The sequence below is a fragment of the Rhinatrema bivittatum genome, chromosome 8 (genome assembly GCF_901001135.1).
Source record: "Rhinatrema bivittatum chromosome 8, aRhiBiv1.1, whole genome shotgun sequence".
In the NCBI taxonomy this organism is placed as follows: Eukaryota; Metazoa; Chordata; class Amphibia; order Gymnophiona; family Rhinatrematidae; genus Rhinatrema; species Rhinatrema bivittatum.
Genome location: NC_042622.1, coordinates 95,729,385 through 95,745,916, shown reverse-complemented (window position 1 = coordinate 95,745,916; position 16,532 = coordinate 95,729,385). Strand labels below are relative to the sequence as shown.

The following is a 16,532-nucleotide window of genomic DNA, read 5'->3' as shown; positions in this document are numbered from 1 at the left end:
CCCCTGCAGAGGCTGCATATGTGCAAACGCTCAATGCATTAATTCCAATGTCAATGCCATAGAACCCAGGACCTGTAAATATTCCCAGACCCTGGGCACTGAAAGCTCTAGCAGAAGCCTAATCGGACTCTGCAATTTCAGCAATCTCTCTCAGGCTGATACAGTACAGTGCGCTCCGGAGCGCACTGTTAGCCTGCTCTTGGACGCGCATTTTCCCTTACCCCTTATTCAGTAAGGGGAGGAAAACGCGCGTCCAACCCGCGGCACCTAATAGCGCCCTCAACATGCAAATGCATGTTGATGGCCCTATTAGGTATGCGCATGGGATACAGAAAGTAAAATGTGCAGCCAAGCCGCACATTTTGCTTTCAGAAATTAGCGCCGACCCAAAGGTAGGCGCTAATTTCTTCCGGCACCGGGAAAGTGCACAGAAATAAGATATTAAGTCGGAGGTCCTCTTCGGGACCTCCGACTTAATATCATGGCAATATTAAGTCGGAGGTGTCGAAGAGTAAAAAAAAGTTAAAAAAAAAAATTTGAATTCGGCCCGCAGCTGTCGGGTTGAAAACCGGATGCTCAATTTTGCCGGCGTCTGGTTTCTGAGCCCGTGGCTGTCAGCGGGCTTGAAAACAGACGCCAGCAAAATTGAGCGTCTACTGTCAAATCCACTGACAGCCGCCGCTCCAGGCTAAAAGGAGGCGCTATGGACGCGCTAGTGTCCCTAGCGCCTCCTTTTGCCCGATTCTACCGCACACCTCATTTGAATACTGTATCGTGCGCACCGGCGAGTGGCTGGTGCGCGCGCCGGGAGAGCGGGCGTTCGTCCGCTCTCCTGCGTTTTTACTGAATTGGCCTGTCTGTGAGAAACACTCTCTTTGCCAGTGTGTCGAAATGAGCTCCCAGATAGAGTTTGTAAGAGGACTAAATGGCTCGTTGCTAGGTTTACCACCTATCCTAGAGACTTCAAGTGCATCAGTACCTTTTGTACTTATTGTCAGAGTTCATCTGATTTCACACAAGTGAGCCAGTCATCTAGAAACAGATACACCAACACACCCTCCTTTTTCAATGTGGCTGCCCCCATCACCTTGATGAAGGTACATGGAGCCATCGCAGCTGAAGGGAAGGGCTCGAAACCGAAAATGTTCCCTTAGGACCATGAACCTCCGGAATCTCTGGTGCTCCGGCCTGATGGCTATATGCAGATATGCTTCTATCAAGGCGAGAGATGCCAAGAAGTCTCCTTTGTGTACTGCCGCTATGACGGACCTCAGAGTTGAACCTTAGAGTTTACCTTCTTTAAATCCAATATCTCTTGAATTAGATACGGGGGGGGGGGCGCGCAAAGAAACAGGACATTTAACTTAAAATTGACCCTCGGCCACATTAAGAGTATTCAGGGTCTAAACCAACAGACTTGTGCCACGCCAAGTGTGTTCAGGGTCTGAGCCAACAAACTCAGCAAGACATCTTTGTGGAAAAAAAAAAAGAAGAAAATCTGAGCAGAGTCCAAAGTGACTCTCAATCATATGCAATTTCTCCCTCTTCTAGAGGTGAGAAAGCCAATTCCCCATCTAAATCCTCTGATGTCTGATTATCCACACCCTCTTGAACATTACCAGGGACAGACTTCCTGTGGCATTTTCCCGCCATGACTGACAAATGGGAGGCCAAAGAATGCGATCACTACGTAGTAGGGTGCTTTGCCTTCACGGGGCACCCCATGCAGCTAGGTCTGCAGGCCCTGGAAACATTCCACCCAGGAGGAGGAAGATGGATCTATACCGGAGCCAGTAGGCCCAAACTTGCTCTTTCCAACCTCTCTCTCTCTTGGGGATGCTTCTGCCCTCTGGAATAAACAAGGAGGAGAACTGACCATTACCTGGCCTCCCACACCATTCCCTTCCAGAGACACCATAGGCTGAGGGGATGTCCCAACATGGGCAAAAGCTGTACTAATCAAATCGCTTTGAGCTTCCAAACAGTGCTGGTACAAATAGAGTGAGGACTGAATTGCTTTCAGATGGCAAACCTCGCAGATAGCAAGGCACTTGGACCTGTTCGTTCCTGGTGCCTAGCTCTGGGCAGCCTCCTGTGTGTACACCAATGCCACCCAGGTGTACATGCAAACCCCTCCAGGTCGCACACAAATACTCGCTCAAGACTAGGTTGCGGTTGTACGCACACAAGTACATGCGCAAATATGCACTCGAATAGGCCATGGTCGTAGGCGCCCAAGTACCCACGCAAATACGTGCTCCAGTACCTGCACAAATACGCACTCAAGTCTAGGTCGCAGATATACGCATTTAAATCTAGGCTGCAGCCTTAAGCACACAGGTCCCTGTGATGCAACTGCCACACGGCAAGAATGCACACACATGCCTACACACATGGGAAAAGAACTGCTGCTGTGGACTAACACGGCTAAGCAAAGCCTGCCTGTACCTTCAGCGCGTTTAAAGCCCAGATATGTTTAACATCTGGCACCAAAAATCATTGGCATGAAGAGCTTCTCAACAGGTTAGGACTCTTGACTGGCCAAGAATCCAAGGAGACTGGGGCCAAGAGCCAGTATCCTGCTAAACACACTTTGCACATAAACAAATTAAAACCAGCAGAAGACCTCTACCAGAACTAGAGACTCCTCCTCAGTGCAAGTGCCTCTCTGAACCTCTGAAGGATAATGAACCGCTGGCGATAGTTGAGGAGGGGATTCCCTTATCTCTCCTGCCGTTGCTACTAAGGAATCAAAAATGGCTGCCGTTTCCACACTGACATGGAAAACCTTAGCACCAGACCCCGTCACCTGCAAGGCTTGTTCAAGCGGTGTGATCATGCTCTATGCAGACCCCCGAATGCCATGCCGTTTTTGTCACACACACATGCTGTTCCTCCCTGTACCTGCGGCACCACCAGCATCTTAACAGCAAGCAGGGGGAACAGTCCCTCAGCACCACAGAGCCATACTTGGTCTTCTCTGCAGGCAGAAAAGCTACTGAAAAACCTCATCGCTGAGCTCCTGGAGCTGCTAAGGTAGCTTCCCCCCCCCTCCCCCCCCAGATTCCTCTAACTAGTTCCTGTTATCTCTCTCTTTTTTTTTTTTTTTTACACCTCTCAGAACAAATAAAGATACATAGAAACCAATACTTTCCTTTGGTGCAGAAAAGAAAATTATTCCTCACCTGCTAATTTTCGTTCCTGTAGTACCACGGATCAGTCCAGACAGTGGGTTGTGTCCCCCTTCCAGCAGATGGAGTCAGAGCAAAAAACTGTAAGGACGGCCCCTAATAGGTTGGAGCGCCCTCTGTGTCCCTTCAGTATAAAGAATATCAGAGCCAGAAAGCCCATGGTATGGATCAACTTGAAAACCATAAACACAACTGTAAACATGTAACTTTAGAACTTGCAAAAAGAACTGACATACTGACTCAGAGAAGAAATGGAGCTGGGCGCATTATCCAGAAAAGGGAGGGCATCTGGACTGATCCGTGGTACTACAGGAACAAAAATTAGCAGGTGAGGAATAATTTTCTTTTCCCTGTATGTACCCGGATCAGTCCAGACAGTGGGATGTACCAAAGCTTCCCTATGTAGGGCGGGCCCTGGATAGCCCAGCACGAAAAACTTGCGCACCAAACGATCCAAATTACGAAGAGGGAACATGCAGGCGATAGTGACGCGCAAAAGTGTGCAATGATTTCCAGGTAGCTGCTCTACAGATTTCCTGAGCAGAGAGAGTGGCTCTCTGCCCAGGAAGTAGCTTGGGAGCGAAGAGAATGAGCCTTAATGCCTGCCGGAGGCATACGACCAGAAGCGATGTAGGCAGAAGAAATTGCGTCCTTTAACCAACCTGCAATGGTGGTCTTGGAAGCCTTACATCCTCTCTTGGGTCCACTCCATAGGACAAAGAGATGGTCTGTGAGGCGAAAAGGATTAGTCACTTCCAAATAGCGCATGAGGATCCTTTTTACATCGAGGACTATCAGCCAGGAAGGATGGGAGCTCTACCAACTGATTCAGATGAAAAGCGGAAACCACCTTGGGTAAGAAAGCTGGTACCGTCGTGCGTAAGGAAACACCTGAATCCGTAAAATGGAGGGAAGGCTCCCTGCATGACAAGGCTTGTAATTCTGTGATCCATCGAGCTGAACAAATGGCTACTAGGAATACATTCTTGAGAGTGAGATCCTTAAGGGTGGCGCTGAGGAGAGGTTCAAACGGTGGGCTACCAAGAACCTGGAGGACCAAATTTAGATTCCAGGACGGACATGAAGAGTAGAGCGGAGGCCGGACATGTTTCACCCCTTGCAGAAACCGGACAATGTCAGGATGTGAAGAGAGATGAAGTCCATTAGAATGAGACACAAGGGCCCAGAGGGCCGCTACCTGGACCTTTAAGGAGTTGTAGGCCAGCCCCTTCTCCAAACCTTGCTGCAAGAAGGAGAGGATGTTGGAGATGGAAGCATGGCGTGGAGAAACCTGCAGGGTGACACACCACGTTTCAAACACTTTCCATACCCGAACATACGCAATGGACATAGAAGGTTTCGAGCCTGAAGTAGGGTGGAAATAACCTCTTCCGGATACCCCCGTCTTCTCAACCTGCGCCGTTCAAAAGCCATGCCGCAAGACAAAAGCGATCTACCCGGTCGAAAAATACTGGGCCTTGACTGAGGAGGTTCGGAAGATGTCCCAGCCGTAGGGGGCCATCCACTGCCAAGTTGATCAGATCCGCGAACCATGGCCTTCGAGCCCACTCCGGAGCTACTAGGATTACTGGGCCCTGATTGAGTTCTATCCTCCGGAGGACCTTCCCCACCAGAGGCCACGATGGGAACACAGAGCATGAGATCCCGTGGCCATGGAAGGACCAGGGCATCTACACCCTCTGCGCCGTGCTCTCTCCTGCGACTGAAGAAGCGCGGGGCCTTCGCATTCCGTTGCGTGGCCATCAGATCTAGGTGGGGGATCCCCCATTTTTGCACCAGGAGCTGCATTGCTTCTTCGGAGAGTTCCCACTCTCCCGGATCTAAGAACTGGCGACTTAAGAAGTCTGCTTGAACATTGTCCACCCCTGCGAAGTGGGAGGCCGCCAGGCGGGAGAGATGGGACTCCGCCCATATCATCAACTTGTCGGTCTCTTGGGAGACATGCCGACTTCTTGTGCTGCCTTGGCGGTTGATGTATGCCACAGTCATCATGTTGTCTGAGAGAATTTGCACCGCACGCCCTTGTAGTAAGGGGAAGAAATGTTTGAGCACCAGACGAACTGCCCTGGTCTCCAGACGATTGATAGGCCAGGTCGCCTGGATGGGTGACCATTGCCCCAGAGTAGACTGTGACACGCATACTGCCCCCCAGCCGCAGAGGCTGGTGTCCGTGGTTATAATCACCTACTGTGGGAATTCCAGGTCCACTCCTTGCAATAGGTGATCCAGGCTGAGCCACCAGAGCAGGCTTAGTCTGGTCGAATCCGCAAGTGGAAGAGGAGCCTGAAATTCCCGAGACACAGGTTTCCAGCGAGAGAGTAACGCCTGCTGTAGCGGACGCATGTGGGCAAAAGCCCACGGCACTAAGTCTATAGTTGATGCCATGGAGCCCAGCAGTTGGAGGTAGTCCCAGGCTGTGGGTGGAGAGAGATCCCTGAAGCGTTGCAGTTGAGAAATGAGGGAGTCCACTCAATCCTGATGGAGGAAGACTTTCCCCTGTCTGGTGTTGAAGTGGGCGCCTAGGAAATCTATTGTTTGTGAAGGGGTGAGATGACTCTTGGTGAGGTTGACGACCCAACCTAGGGAACGTAGGAGATGCAGCACCCTCTTGACAGCCTGTTGGCACAGACTCCGGGACTTCGCCCGGATGAGCCAGTCATCCAGGTAAGGGTGGACTAGGATCCCCTCCTTCCGGAGAGCCGCAGCTACCACCACCATCACCTTGGTGAACGTCCATGGCACCGTCGCTAGCCCAAATGGCAGAGCCTGGAATTGGAAATGAGGTCCCAGGTTCTTGAAGCAAAGGAAAAGCTGATGGGACTGAAGAATAGGAATATGCAGGTAAGCTTCCCTCAAGTCTAGGGAAGCTAGAAACTCTCCTTTGTGGACTGCCGCGATCAGGGAGCGTAAGGTTTCCATCCGAAGTGTGGAATCTTGAAGGCCCTGTTGATCATTTTGAGGTCGAGGATAGGACGGAAGTCTTCCTCTTTCTTGGGAACCACGAAGTAGATGGAATAGTGACCCGACCCTTGTTCTGGCAAGGGTACTGGGATGATGGCCCCCAAGCCCAGGAGCCGAACCAGCATGCACCTCACTATATCTTGCTTTTTCACAGGACCGCAGGGGGAGAAGATGAATCGGTCTCTTAGGCGCCGAGCAAATTCTAATGCGTAGCCGTGTTTTAAGATATCCAGGACCCACTGGTCTGAGGTGATCTTGACCCACTCCTCATAGAAGAGGGACAGCTGTCCGCCTATCCTAGGGGTTGAAGAGTGGGCCAGCAAGATTTCATTGTGTGGGCTTGGTAGCTCCTTGGGAGGGGCTGTCCCTGGACTGTCTGCGGCCATGAAAGGAATGAGACCAGGACTGTGACCGGGACGAGGCAGTTCTCTGTGGAGCTGGTCTGGACTGATGAAAACACCACTGTCCCCTGAAGCGGTAACGTGTGGAGCTGAAAGTCCTGGAACCCCGAGGCCGATCTTCGGGCAACTTATGCACTTTATTCTCCCCAAGGGACTGGATGAGTTGTTACAGCTCGTCCCAAAAAAGCAATTTTCCTTTAAAAGGCAAAGAGCCTAGTTGAGCTTTGGAGGAAGAATCTGCCGACCAATTGCGGAGCCAAAGCAGGTGTCGAGCGAAGACGGCGGAGGCCATGGTCCTGGCTAGGACTCTGATAAGATCATAGCGAGCATCCGCCCCATATGCCATTACCGCCTCCAGGCGGTCAGCTTGTCTTGCTTCTTCAGGGGGAAGCTCTTGAGCACCAAGTAATTGTTGCATCCAACGAAGCCCCGCTCGTTGCATGAGAGAGCTGCAGACCGCCGCACGGACCCCCAGAGCTGAAACTTCGAAAATTCTCTTCAAATACACCTCGAGCTTGCGATCTTGGATGTCTTAGCGTGGTGCCACCAGTGACCGGGATATTTGTCCTTTTTGTGACCGCGGACACCGATGCATCAACGCTGGGCACCTTGAGGAGATCCAAAGACTCTTCAGGAAGTGGGTACAGTTTGTCCATCGCTCTGCCGACCCAGAGGGACCCATCAGGAACATCCCACTCTCTTGACAACAACTGAAGAAGCCTGTGATGGAAAGAAAATGTCTTCGCTGGGGGCCAGAGACCCGCCAAGAGAGGGTCCCCCTTCCTCCCAGTCTCACTGGGCCCCACAGCCTCCTGCGGGGCCTCAATATCTAGTTCTTCAAGGACTTTTGGAATGAGCGGGTCCAGTTCATCCCTCTGAAAGAGACGTAAAAACATGTGGGTCATCCCCTTCCAGTAGTGGTACCAGGTCATCCAAGTCTGAGTCAGGATGTTGAGGGAGGAGGGGGTCGGGGTTAGCCGGTTGGGGGACCACCCGCACTCGAGAGGGTCCCGAAGGGATTCCTGGTGGTTGAGAGCCCCCTGTGGTACCTGTCCCTGGGGGACCCGGAGGAGCAGGTACCTGAGCGAGATCTGGCAAATCCCCACTCCCTTGAAGCCTGGGGATTTCTGGGGGAGGGGGAGCTGCTGTATCCTGGGAGAGCCTTGCCAAGTAAGCATTGAGCATGAGCAAAATGAATTCTGTTGAAAATGGCCCCGGTGGGGGGGGCAGCGGGAGGGACCCCATTCAATTGCCCCACAATTGAATTATTAGCAGCTGGGCTCGTCGGCGTCAGAATTGGTGAGGGAGGCGAAGAACCGTAGTCGATCAAATCGGGAGACGCAGGAGCAGGCAGCTCCGAAATCAAAATGGCCGCCGTTCCCTCTTCAGTACGGGACGGAGCAGACCTCCCCGAGGGCGCACAGAAGCGCGCAAAATCGGACGTCCCCCCGATCTAGAGGGTCCCTCCCTGCCGGGGAGGCAGCTCGAACAGAGGCCCTCGCAGGAGAGTCGCCCAGATTCCCCGCAGGCTACACATTGCGTCGAACGCAGCATGGGAGAGTGAGGTAAATAACTCTCCCGGAGGCTGTCAGCAGCAGTATCCAGAAGGGCTGTAGATAGAGAGACAGAGGAAGGACTGCTCTCTGTCTGACTGGCCCGAGGAAGTGACATCTCAGGGCGGGCTGCTGTGAGGGGAAGAGGTTGGAGCCACCAACATTCACCCAGGGACAGCTTTGAAAGACACTGAAAAAAGAAAGTACATAAATAAAAAAAACTTAACTCCAATCCACAGACAGGGAAGGAACAATAGGAAACTGTCCCTATCAAGTTCTGCCTGCAAGTCCAGGGATGATTGGGAGAATAGTGAGAAATTAACTTTTTTTTTTTTTTTTTTTTTAAATTGATCCATACCAGAAAAGTAAGAAAGGTAAGTAATATAGACACAAAATGTAGTAAAGAATGCTGGGGAGCCGTAGGTACCCCCTGCCATCTGCTGGAGTCAGAGAAAATATTGAAGGGACACAGAGGGCGCTCCAACCTATTAGGGGCCGTCCTTACAGTTTTTTGCTCTGACTCCATCTGCTGGAAGAGGGACACAACCCACTGTCTGGACTGATCCGGGTACCTACAGGGAAGTTCAGGTTCCAGGAACGCAGGCCACATTGCAGATCTGAAAAAAGCTAGACCACTGGCTATATCTGTCTCTTTTCACCAAACTTTAGCGACCCAGTCCAGGACAAACCGTATAAAAGATACTTCCCTGTTCCACTGTTCTTGCAGTGCAGAACTGCCAGTAGATTCCACCACTGTCTCATGGGGGATGAGGGATCTGGACCACCAGATGCCCACTCCAAGGACCTCCAGACTGAGCTATCAGAAGGGTCACCAACACCCTGCTCGTCCACCTCAAACCAGGGGGAGTGGCCCCCACCAGGACTTCACAACCACCTGGGAGGATCCAGAAATTGCCTTTTAATCTTTTTTTTTTCTCTCTCTCTCCAGATTGCAGGTTTTACACCATCTACTATCTGCTGGAGACAGAGAAATACTGAGGGATTGCAGGTAGCACACTGGGTTATGTACAATGTCACTGAAACTTTCTCTGTCTCCATCTGCTGGCAGGGAGGCAAAACCCAGGAGTCTGGACTGATCTGGGTACAAACAGGGAACAATGTTTTGCAGTTTTATACAATGTTAGGGCCACAGGATGAGTAAATATGCTACTAGAATATCTAAGCTTTTCCTGTTAAGTTACACTTACCTCTCCTGATCCATCCATATTCACTGCAGGATTCTCAGAGCCAGAAGGAAGCTATCAAACAAAAAGGTCAGAGTGTGGGTTTCTTTAGCTAAATCCTCAGAGAGGCTACATGCCCTTATTACAGTGATGTGCAAACGTTATAAGCACTTGGGTACTGAGGTTGGGAGTAGATGCCTGCAGAATATAAGTCAGTGTAATCCATGTATTGCTACCTATATAGTTTTGCATTGATCAGTTTCCAGTTTTATGTTATGTCCCTTCCTCCCACTCCCAGACATATGTACTACAATTCACATATTCCTTGTGCCTTTCCAAGGAAAAGACAGAAGATAAAATGGAAATAAAATAATAAAGATGTCCTTTAATGGGGATTAATTCATGACAAACACTGCGGAGAAGAGCAGAGAGGTCCCCTTAACACCCAGTATCACAAGATAAGTTCCACTGCAGCCCTTTTGTCTAAATAGCAAGACCATGACGAAAAAAAGTATTGGGGGCAAGTATTACATAGCATTCTAGAATAAGCTACCAGCCAAAGGCCTTATCTTCCCAAATGTCTCTGGTTTCTATAGTACTTGGTTCTAAAGGAAAAATCACATTAACACCCAGAAAACAGGATTCATGTACATCTGGATCAATTTCACTGTTAACCAACCTGAGTTTCTGCACTGGTTTGCTCTGCTGCCGATGCCTGTTTAGCATCACTGCCTTCTGCAGGAACTGGTAAAAGAAGCACAGACTAGTTTCAGGGTAGCTTAAGACTACTGGATAGACCAGCACATGGAATGTAAAGCTCCCATGAACAGCACATTAAATAGTGATCACAGACTCTCCTCTATATGTATTCTTATTTATTTATTTAAAAATTATTATAGTCCGCCTTATTCAATTACAAATCAATTCCAGGTGGATTCTTCTGGTTTTACATACCTGCACTTGGAACAAACAGGTTTGTGGGGATAGGCATTGGTGCCAATGGGGCAAATAAATCGGAGGGTGGAGGAATAGAACTATTAGATCTGTTGCCAGCTGGGTTTAGGACATCAACATAACGGCCTCTGCTTCCTGCTGAAGAAAAAAAAGTAGATGGCTAACGTATGGAAAAATTCTGTTAGTAACAGAAGTTAAACAATCTACTAGAGAAACTTTAAATAACTCCACTTTACATTTCCAACACTTCCAAGATATTAAATATCAAAAAAAATAAAGCTTTTTTATTAGACTAACAATACATTTCTTGTCTCACTTTTTGGAGTTACACTCCCTTCATCAGATCAAAACAAAATGAGCAGGTCAATGTTACTAGACTATATAAATGAATCACAGATTACATTAGAATGATGGGTGTGAAGGGAAGGGAAAAATGGAGAAATTAATTACCACCCAATAATTTCCTCCTTGAATCCAATCAGACCAGTCCAGATGAGTGGGTTATGTACGCCAACCACCAGATGGAGACAGAGAAACAAGTTCGCTGATGTCACCTTTATAAGCATTTGTGCTGACCTCAAGCCTACCAGTATTACCTGTAACAAGCTAACTTTGGATAATTTAACTCTCAACAAGAAAGTTAAGAAAGAAATTTTAACCAGAAGACTTCCAAGACCAAGAAAACTCTAGTCCAAAAAGGAAACAAATTACAAGTTCAACACTGTGTAAACCACAGCTGCTTGAACAACATTGAGCCAGCAACTCTTCTTGTACTGCAACTGTAAAATGTACACGAGTTTGGCAAAAAACAAGAAGGGTCCTGGACTAGTCTGACTGGACTCAAGGAAAGGAAATTAACAAGTAATAACTAATTTCTCCTTCCTCTTCATCCAGACCAATCCAGATAAGTGGGATGTACCCAAGCTAATCATGAACAGGGCAGGACACTACCAAACCTGCTCTCAACACCGCTGAAGCAAAGGCAGTTTCCTGTCTGGTCCCTATATCAAGACGATAATGCTTTGAAAAAGGTATGCAAGGACCACATTGCAGCTTTGCAGATATCCTGTAGGGAAACCAACTGCAGCTCTAACCAGAAAGCTGCCTGAATACTAGTGGAATGAGCCCTCACCTGTTTAGGTAAGGATCTACCACTATCTGCATATGCTGCTATAAGGACCTCCTTAATCCAACATACTATTGAAGCTTTAGTTGCCATCTTGCCTTCCAAGCTCCTCCAAACAGAACAAAGATGATCAGACTTCCAGAAGGCATTTATGACCTTAAGATACCACAAAGGTACTCTCTTCACATTCAAATAATGTAATTTGCCTTATTCATTTGTTTTCTAAACAAAAGCAAAGAAACAGTTTGATTCAAATGAAAAGTGAGAACCACCTTCGGAAGAAAGGAAGCTACTGTATGTATCTTGACTGTGCCCTCTGTGAACTCCAAAAAGGGAGTTTTGCAGGACAATGTTTGCAACTCCAAGATTCTCCTGGATAGCCACCAGAAACAGTCTGCAAGGCAAGTAACCTCAACAAATATCTTCAATAGGCTCAAACTGCAGACCTGCAAAAAAAGTCAGATCCAAATTGAGATCGGGATGAACCTGAGCCCGAACCAGTTCCTTTTTTTGGTTGTCTGCTCTGAAAGGATAAGACATTTCCAAGGGTCGAGATGTCTGAAATGATGAGTTTCTGTAGGGCCAAAAGCGCTGGGAGCCCTTGGTCTGACCCCTCATTGGCAAGGGGCGCTGTGACTTCTTTGTCTTATCTTCCAGTAGCCACGGCAATGGAGATTCAACCCTTTTACTGGCCAACTTTTCCAATTTGCTTCCGAATAAGAGGGATCCCTTAAAGGGCATCTTTGTGAGGTTTGCCTTAGAGGTCGTGTCCGCTGACCAATTTCGCAGCTATAGCTGTCATCTGGCCACCACCACTGAGGCTGCTCCTCTGGCCGAGATACGTACTAGGTCAGAGTTTGCATCCACTAGGAAGGCTGTGGCGGGCTCCATTACCTCTCTGGAATGCGCCCCTGAGCTATCTGCCTCTCTTGAGAGCAGTAGACATGAGCAAGTCACCAGGGCACAATAGGAAGCAATCTGCAGTGTTATTGCTGTTGTGTCAAAGGCTTGCTTAAGGATGGACTCCATTTGTCTATCATGCGAATCCTTCAAGGCCGCTCCTCCCTCTACTGGGATAGTGGTTCGCTTTGAAATGGCGCAGACCAGGGCATCCACTTTCGGGAAATGAAGGCGTTCTCTGGCCGTCAGGTCCAGAGGGTGCAAGGCCTCCAGTACCCGACCTCCTTTAAAGCTGGCTTCCGGGGTGTCCCGCTCCAGGTCAATCAACTCCTAGATGGCTTCTAACATCGGGAAATAGCACGAGGATTTCCATAGAGACACCAGAATGAGATTCCTTTTTGGTTCCAACATAGGGTCACTGCCTGGAACTCCCAGAATCTTCAGGGTCTGGAAGACCAGGGCTGGCAATTCATCTCTGTGGAAAAACCGTAGCATGGTCTGGGTATGGCTCCAGGCCTGAAGGGATTTCCTCATCCTCCAATGAGTCTGAATCTTCTTCGTCGTCCGTGGTGTCTGGGTCCTTGTCAAGTATATCCTTGGTGAAGCGAGGCATGATAATAAGGCTGGAAGGACAAGGCCTTCGCAGCTGGGGCTCAGAACAGGCAGGGGCAGCAGCTGACTGTGCCTGAAGAAAGGCTTGAAGGCCCTGAAAGAATTCCACCCGTGAAGGTCACTAGGTCCATACCTATTCCCAGGAGGAACTGGGATAGGTGCCGCTGAACTGACCTCTCCCGAGGAGGACGCAGCCCCAGGGTGCTACCAGATAAGGTCATGGCTGATCTGTTCTCCGACTGGGAGTGGCCGGGCTTAGAGAAATTCTGAGAGTTCAACCCTCCCTGGGCTTCCTCACAGTGCTGACCTAGGAAGGATTCTAGGTCAGACTGTGCAGCCCTAATATGGCAGGCAGCACAGAGTGTTGCTTGTGCTTCTTTGTTGCTGGAGCCATAGTTCACTGTAGCTTGTGCGTTCAGCCAGCTAGCGCTTGGACTCGAGTGTGCACAAATCCACCTCAATGTGCATAAGTATAAGCGTCCGGCTGTGCGCGAACATATACGTGTGCCTATGCACGCAGGTATGTGTGCTGTATGTGCACAGTAAGGGCCAGCCTGCACCACATATACCGGCAGTCTATGGGGGGAAAATGGCACTGCACCAAACCGCGCACAAGATGGAGCCACTGCAGACTGCCACATGGAGTGCCCACCGAGCCTGAAGTGGGACCTAGTCCATCGGAGGGCTGCTCAACCCGCTCGGAAACCCCTTTCCCTTGTCCCAATGGAATCAGTAACGTCATTGGAATGGTGCGCTGAGCAAGAGACCAGAGGAAACACTTACTGGAGCCCTTCCATGTCTCTGAATCGGAGTCCTACTTTTACTTTCCTGGGCTCAGCGCTTACCAGCTGAAAACAGACTGTCTCCAGCTATGGGGGAAGAGGGCTTAGGCCGACACTGCTGCGCTAGACTTCCTGCACCCACTGCCTTTCAGCTGCTTCAGCAGCAAAGTCCACATCGGAAACTGGCTACCAGACCAAGGCACACCTCTGAGGAATCTCGGAAATCACCTCAGGAATTCTCAACTGGGGGAAGGACCATTAGGTATCACCGCAGTAGAGCAGGGCTCGATCTTTCTCCAATTTAAAGGTAAATTTTCTTCTTCAAATGAGTACTGCAATCCCCTAACACCAATGCAGGTCTGGGGATAGAACATCCACATCTGCTAGGAGACCAAAAGATACTGAATGGCTGAGGGCACTGCAGGGGTATATCTAAGGTGTCGTCAGCTTTGAAATCTGACTCAGTCTCCATCTGCTAGCAGGGGAACACATATCCCATTGGTCCTGAGCCCATCTGGCTACACGCTAGGAAATAGAACTCCCAGATACTCCGGGGCCTGAGAATATTCCAAACAGCTCTTGGGAAAGTTGACTATCCACCCTAATTCTTGAGAGACTTGCACCACCCTCTTGTTGGCCACTGTACTCTCCTGTTCTGATTCTGCTTCAATCAGCCAGTTGTCCAGATAAGGGTGTACCTAAAATCCCTTCCCTCCATAGCCAGCACTATAGTCACCTTTGAAAAATCTTAGAGCTGTGGCTAACCTAAAGAGCAGGGTCTGAAATTGGAAATGCCACAACCCTGCACTGCAAATTGAAGAAATTGCTGGTGATCCATCCTTACAGGGATAAGGAGCTTCTGTGAGCTCCAAGGAGATAAACTCCTGACAGAATGAAAGACTTCAAAGTTTCCATTCTGAAGTGCAATATTCACAAAAACTTGTTGACCTCCTTGAGATCTAGGATGGGGCAAAAGGTCCCTTCCTTCTTGGGAGCCGTAAAGTAAATGGAATAATGCCCCAGTCTTGGCTGGGCCTTTGGGACTGGAATCATCGCTTTTAAGCAGAGTAGATGATCCAGCATTGCTCTTACTGCTTCTTGCTTTCTCATCAAGTGACGAGGAGAAATCATAAAAGCGTCTGAAGTTGGTCAGAAAAGGTTCTAGGGTCTAACCATCCCATATGATCTCTAGAACACAATGATCCAAAGTAATTTGGGGCCATCTCCCATAAAATTTTAACAGCTGACTGCCTATCTCTGGTACAGGAGACTGGGGCCTCTAATTCTCATGGGGAGGCTCGAGAGGCACCAGGATCCAGGCACCTTACCACCCTTCTTGGCTGTCTGAAAGTCTGATACTTACCAAAATTATGGGATCTCTGAGAACTCACCGAATGTCCTTGTTTAAACTTCCTTGTGTTCCAAAGCCTATTTCAGGGTGGGAATGAACAAGAAGCAGCTTTAGGTCTATCCTTTTTTTGTGGCTTTATGGGACATTTTTCAGATGGCTCGGAGTGTCCTAGGGCTGGCGTTTAAGTTTTCCATGTTAAAATGTGTGCATCAGGCAGACAGAGAATTTTTTGCATGGGGGTGGGGGGGGTGGGGGGGTAATAGCCTCATCTACATGCATTTATATGTGATGAGTGCTATTAGCTACGCGCTAGTTTGGACATGCGTTTTGGACACACTAATCCCTTTATTGCATTGGGTGTTATCCTAGCGTGTCCAAATGCTCGTTAACCTGTGTACTAGGCTCAGCACATGATATTACATCGGCCTGTATCCTTAAATTCAACATCAAAGTCTTCTTCTGAGTTTACAGACTCCTATCCTCTTTTTTTTTTAATGCATTTTTTTTAATGTTATGTTCAGTGCTCTTAGTCTGTGAAACTATGGGAGAAAGTTCCTCTTTTTAGAACTGAACTATAGCTGAATTATCCTCTTCCCTAGGGGAACATTCCTCTTCCTCTGACTCTTACTGCCACTTTCCCTTAATATCTTAAGGTCCACAAGTGACAGATCCAAAACATGACTTTCTCTCCTCCCATCTTAGAGGCCCTCTAAGACCTTCTCTTTTCAATGGACAGCTTAATTTTTGTAGAATGAGAGATGCTGGAGGCTGGGCTGAGTCGTCAAAGCCATGGCAAAGTCATACCCTCTCCTGCAGGAAATTCTGGGGCTGTTGAAAGTACCCAAGGGGGATGCCCTGGTTTCGGCAGTCACTAAAAAAAAATCACCATTCCAGTTGAAGGTTGTGGAGCTCTTAAAGATTCTCAGGATCGGAAGATATTCATCTCAACAGAATTTTTTTAGTTTCAGCTCTAGCTCTCAGAGCAGCTATTTACACTGGGTGAAGCAGATTTCAATGTCAGACTCTGAGGACATGCTTTCTGAGAAAGACACAGAATACCTAGAGGCTGGCTTGGCCTTTATCAATGATGCACTATATGATTTGCTGTGCATTGTGTCTAGGTGTCAGTGGTTTCAGCTAGACGGCTGCTGGGGCTAGGCAACTGGGCAGCAAACGTCTATTCAAAGTCCCAGCTTCGTAGTCTCCATCTTAGAGGAAAGTTATTCTTTGGAGAAGATGTGGAGAAGTTGGTTAAGCATTTGGGAGAGCATCAACCTGGTGCAGCAGGAAAGGATCCTGTAGCAAGGACCTGCTCTCCAGGTGGTGCACTGTCCTTTCGCACTGAGGATGTGTCTCCCAGGACTACTGCCCAGGAGGGAAGGGTTAGGTTGGCCATCATATTTGGTGATTTGATTATTAGGAATGCAGACAGCCGGGTGGCTGGTGGGCGTGAGGATCGCCTGGTAACACGCCTACCTGGTGCGAAGGTGGCAGAC

General features: G+C 48.9%; 1 protein-coding gene across 4 annotated transcripts in view; it reads right to left on the bottom strand.

Moving 5' to 3' along the window:
- The window catches only part of SEC16A (SEC16 homolog A, endoplasmic reticulum export factor), a 192,532-nt gene that overhangs the window by 12,458 nt on the left and 163,542 nt on the right, over positions 1–16,532 (bottom strand). For 3 of the 4 annotated variants that reach the window (XM_029614123.1, XM_029614126.1, XM_029614125.1), the window contains exons 27-29: positions 10,266–10,403; positions 9,991–10,055; positions 9,336–9,386 (exon numbers count right to left, since the gene is read on the bottom strand). In XM_029614123.1, coding sequence (XP_029469983.1) covers positions 9,336–9,386; positions 9,991–10,055; positions 10,266–10,403 — 254 coding nt within the window. The remainder of the gene's footprint in view (positions 1–9,335; positions 9,387–9,990; positions 10,056–10,265; positions 10,404–16,532) is intronic. The other variant, XM_029614124.1, reaches the window with a different exon arrangement.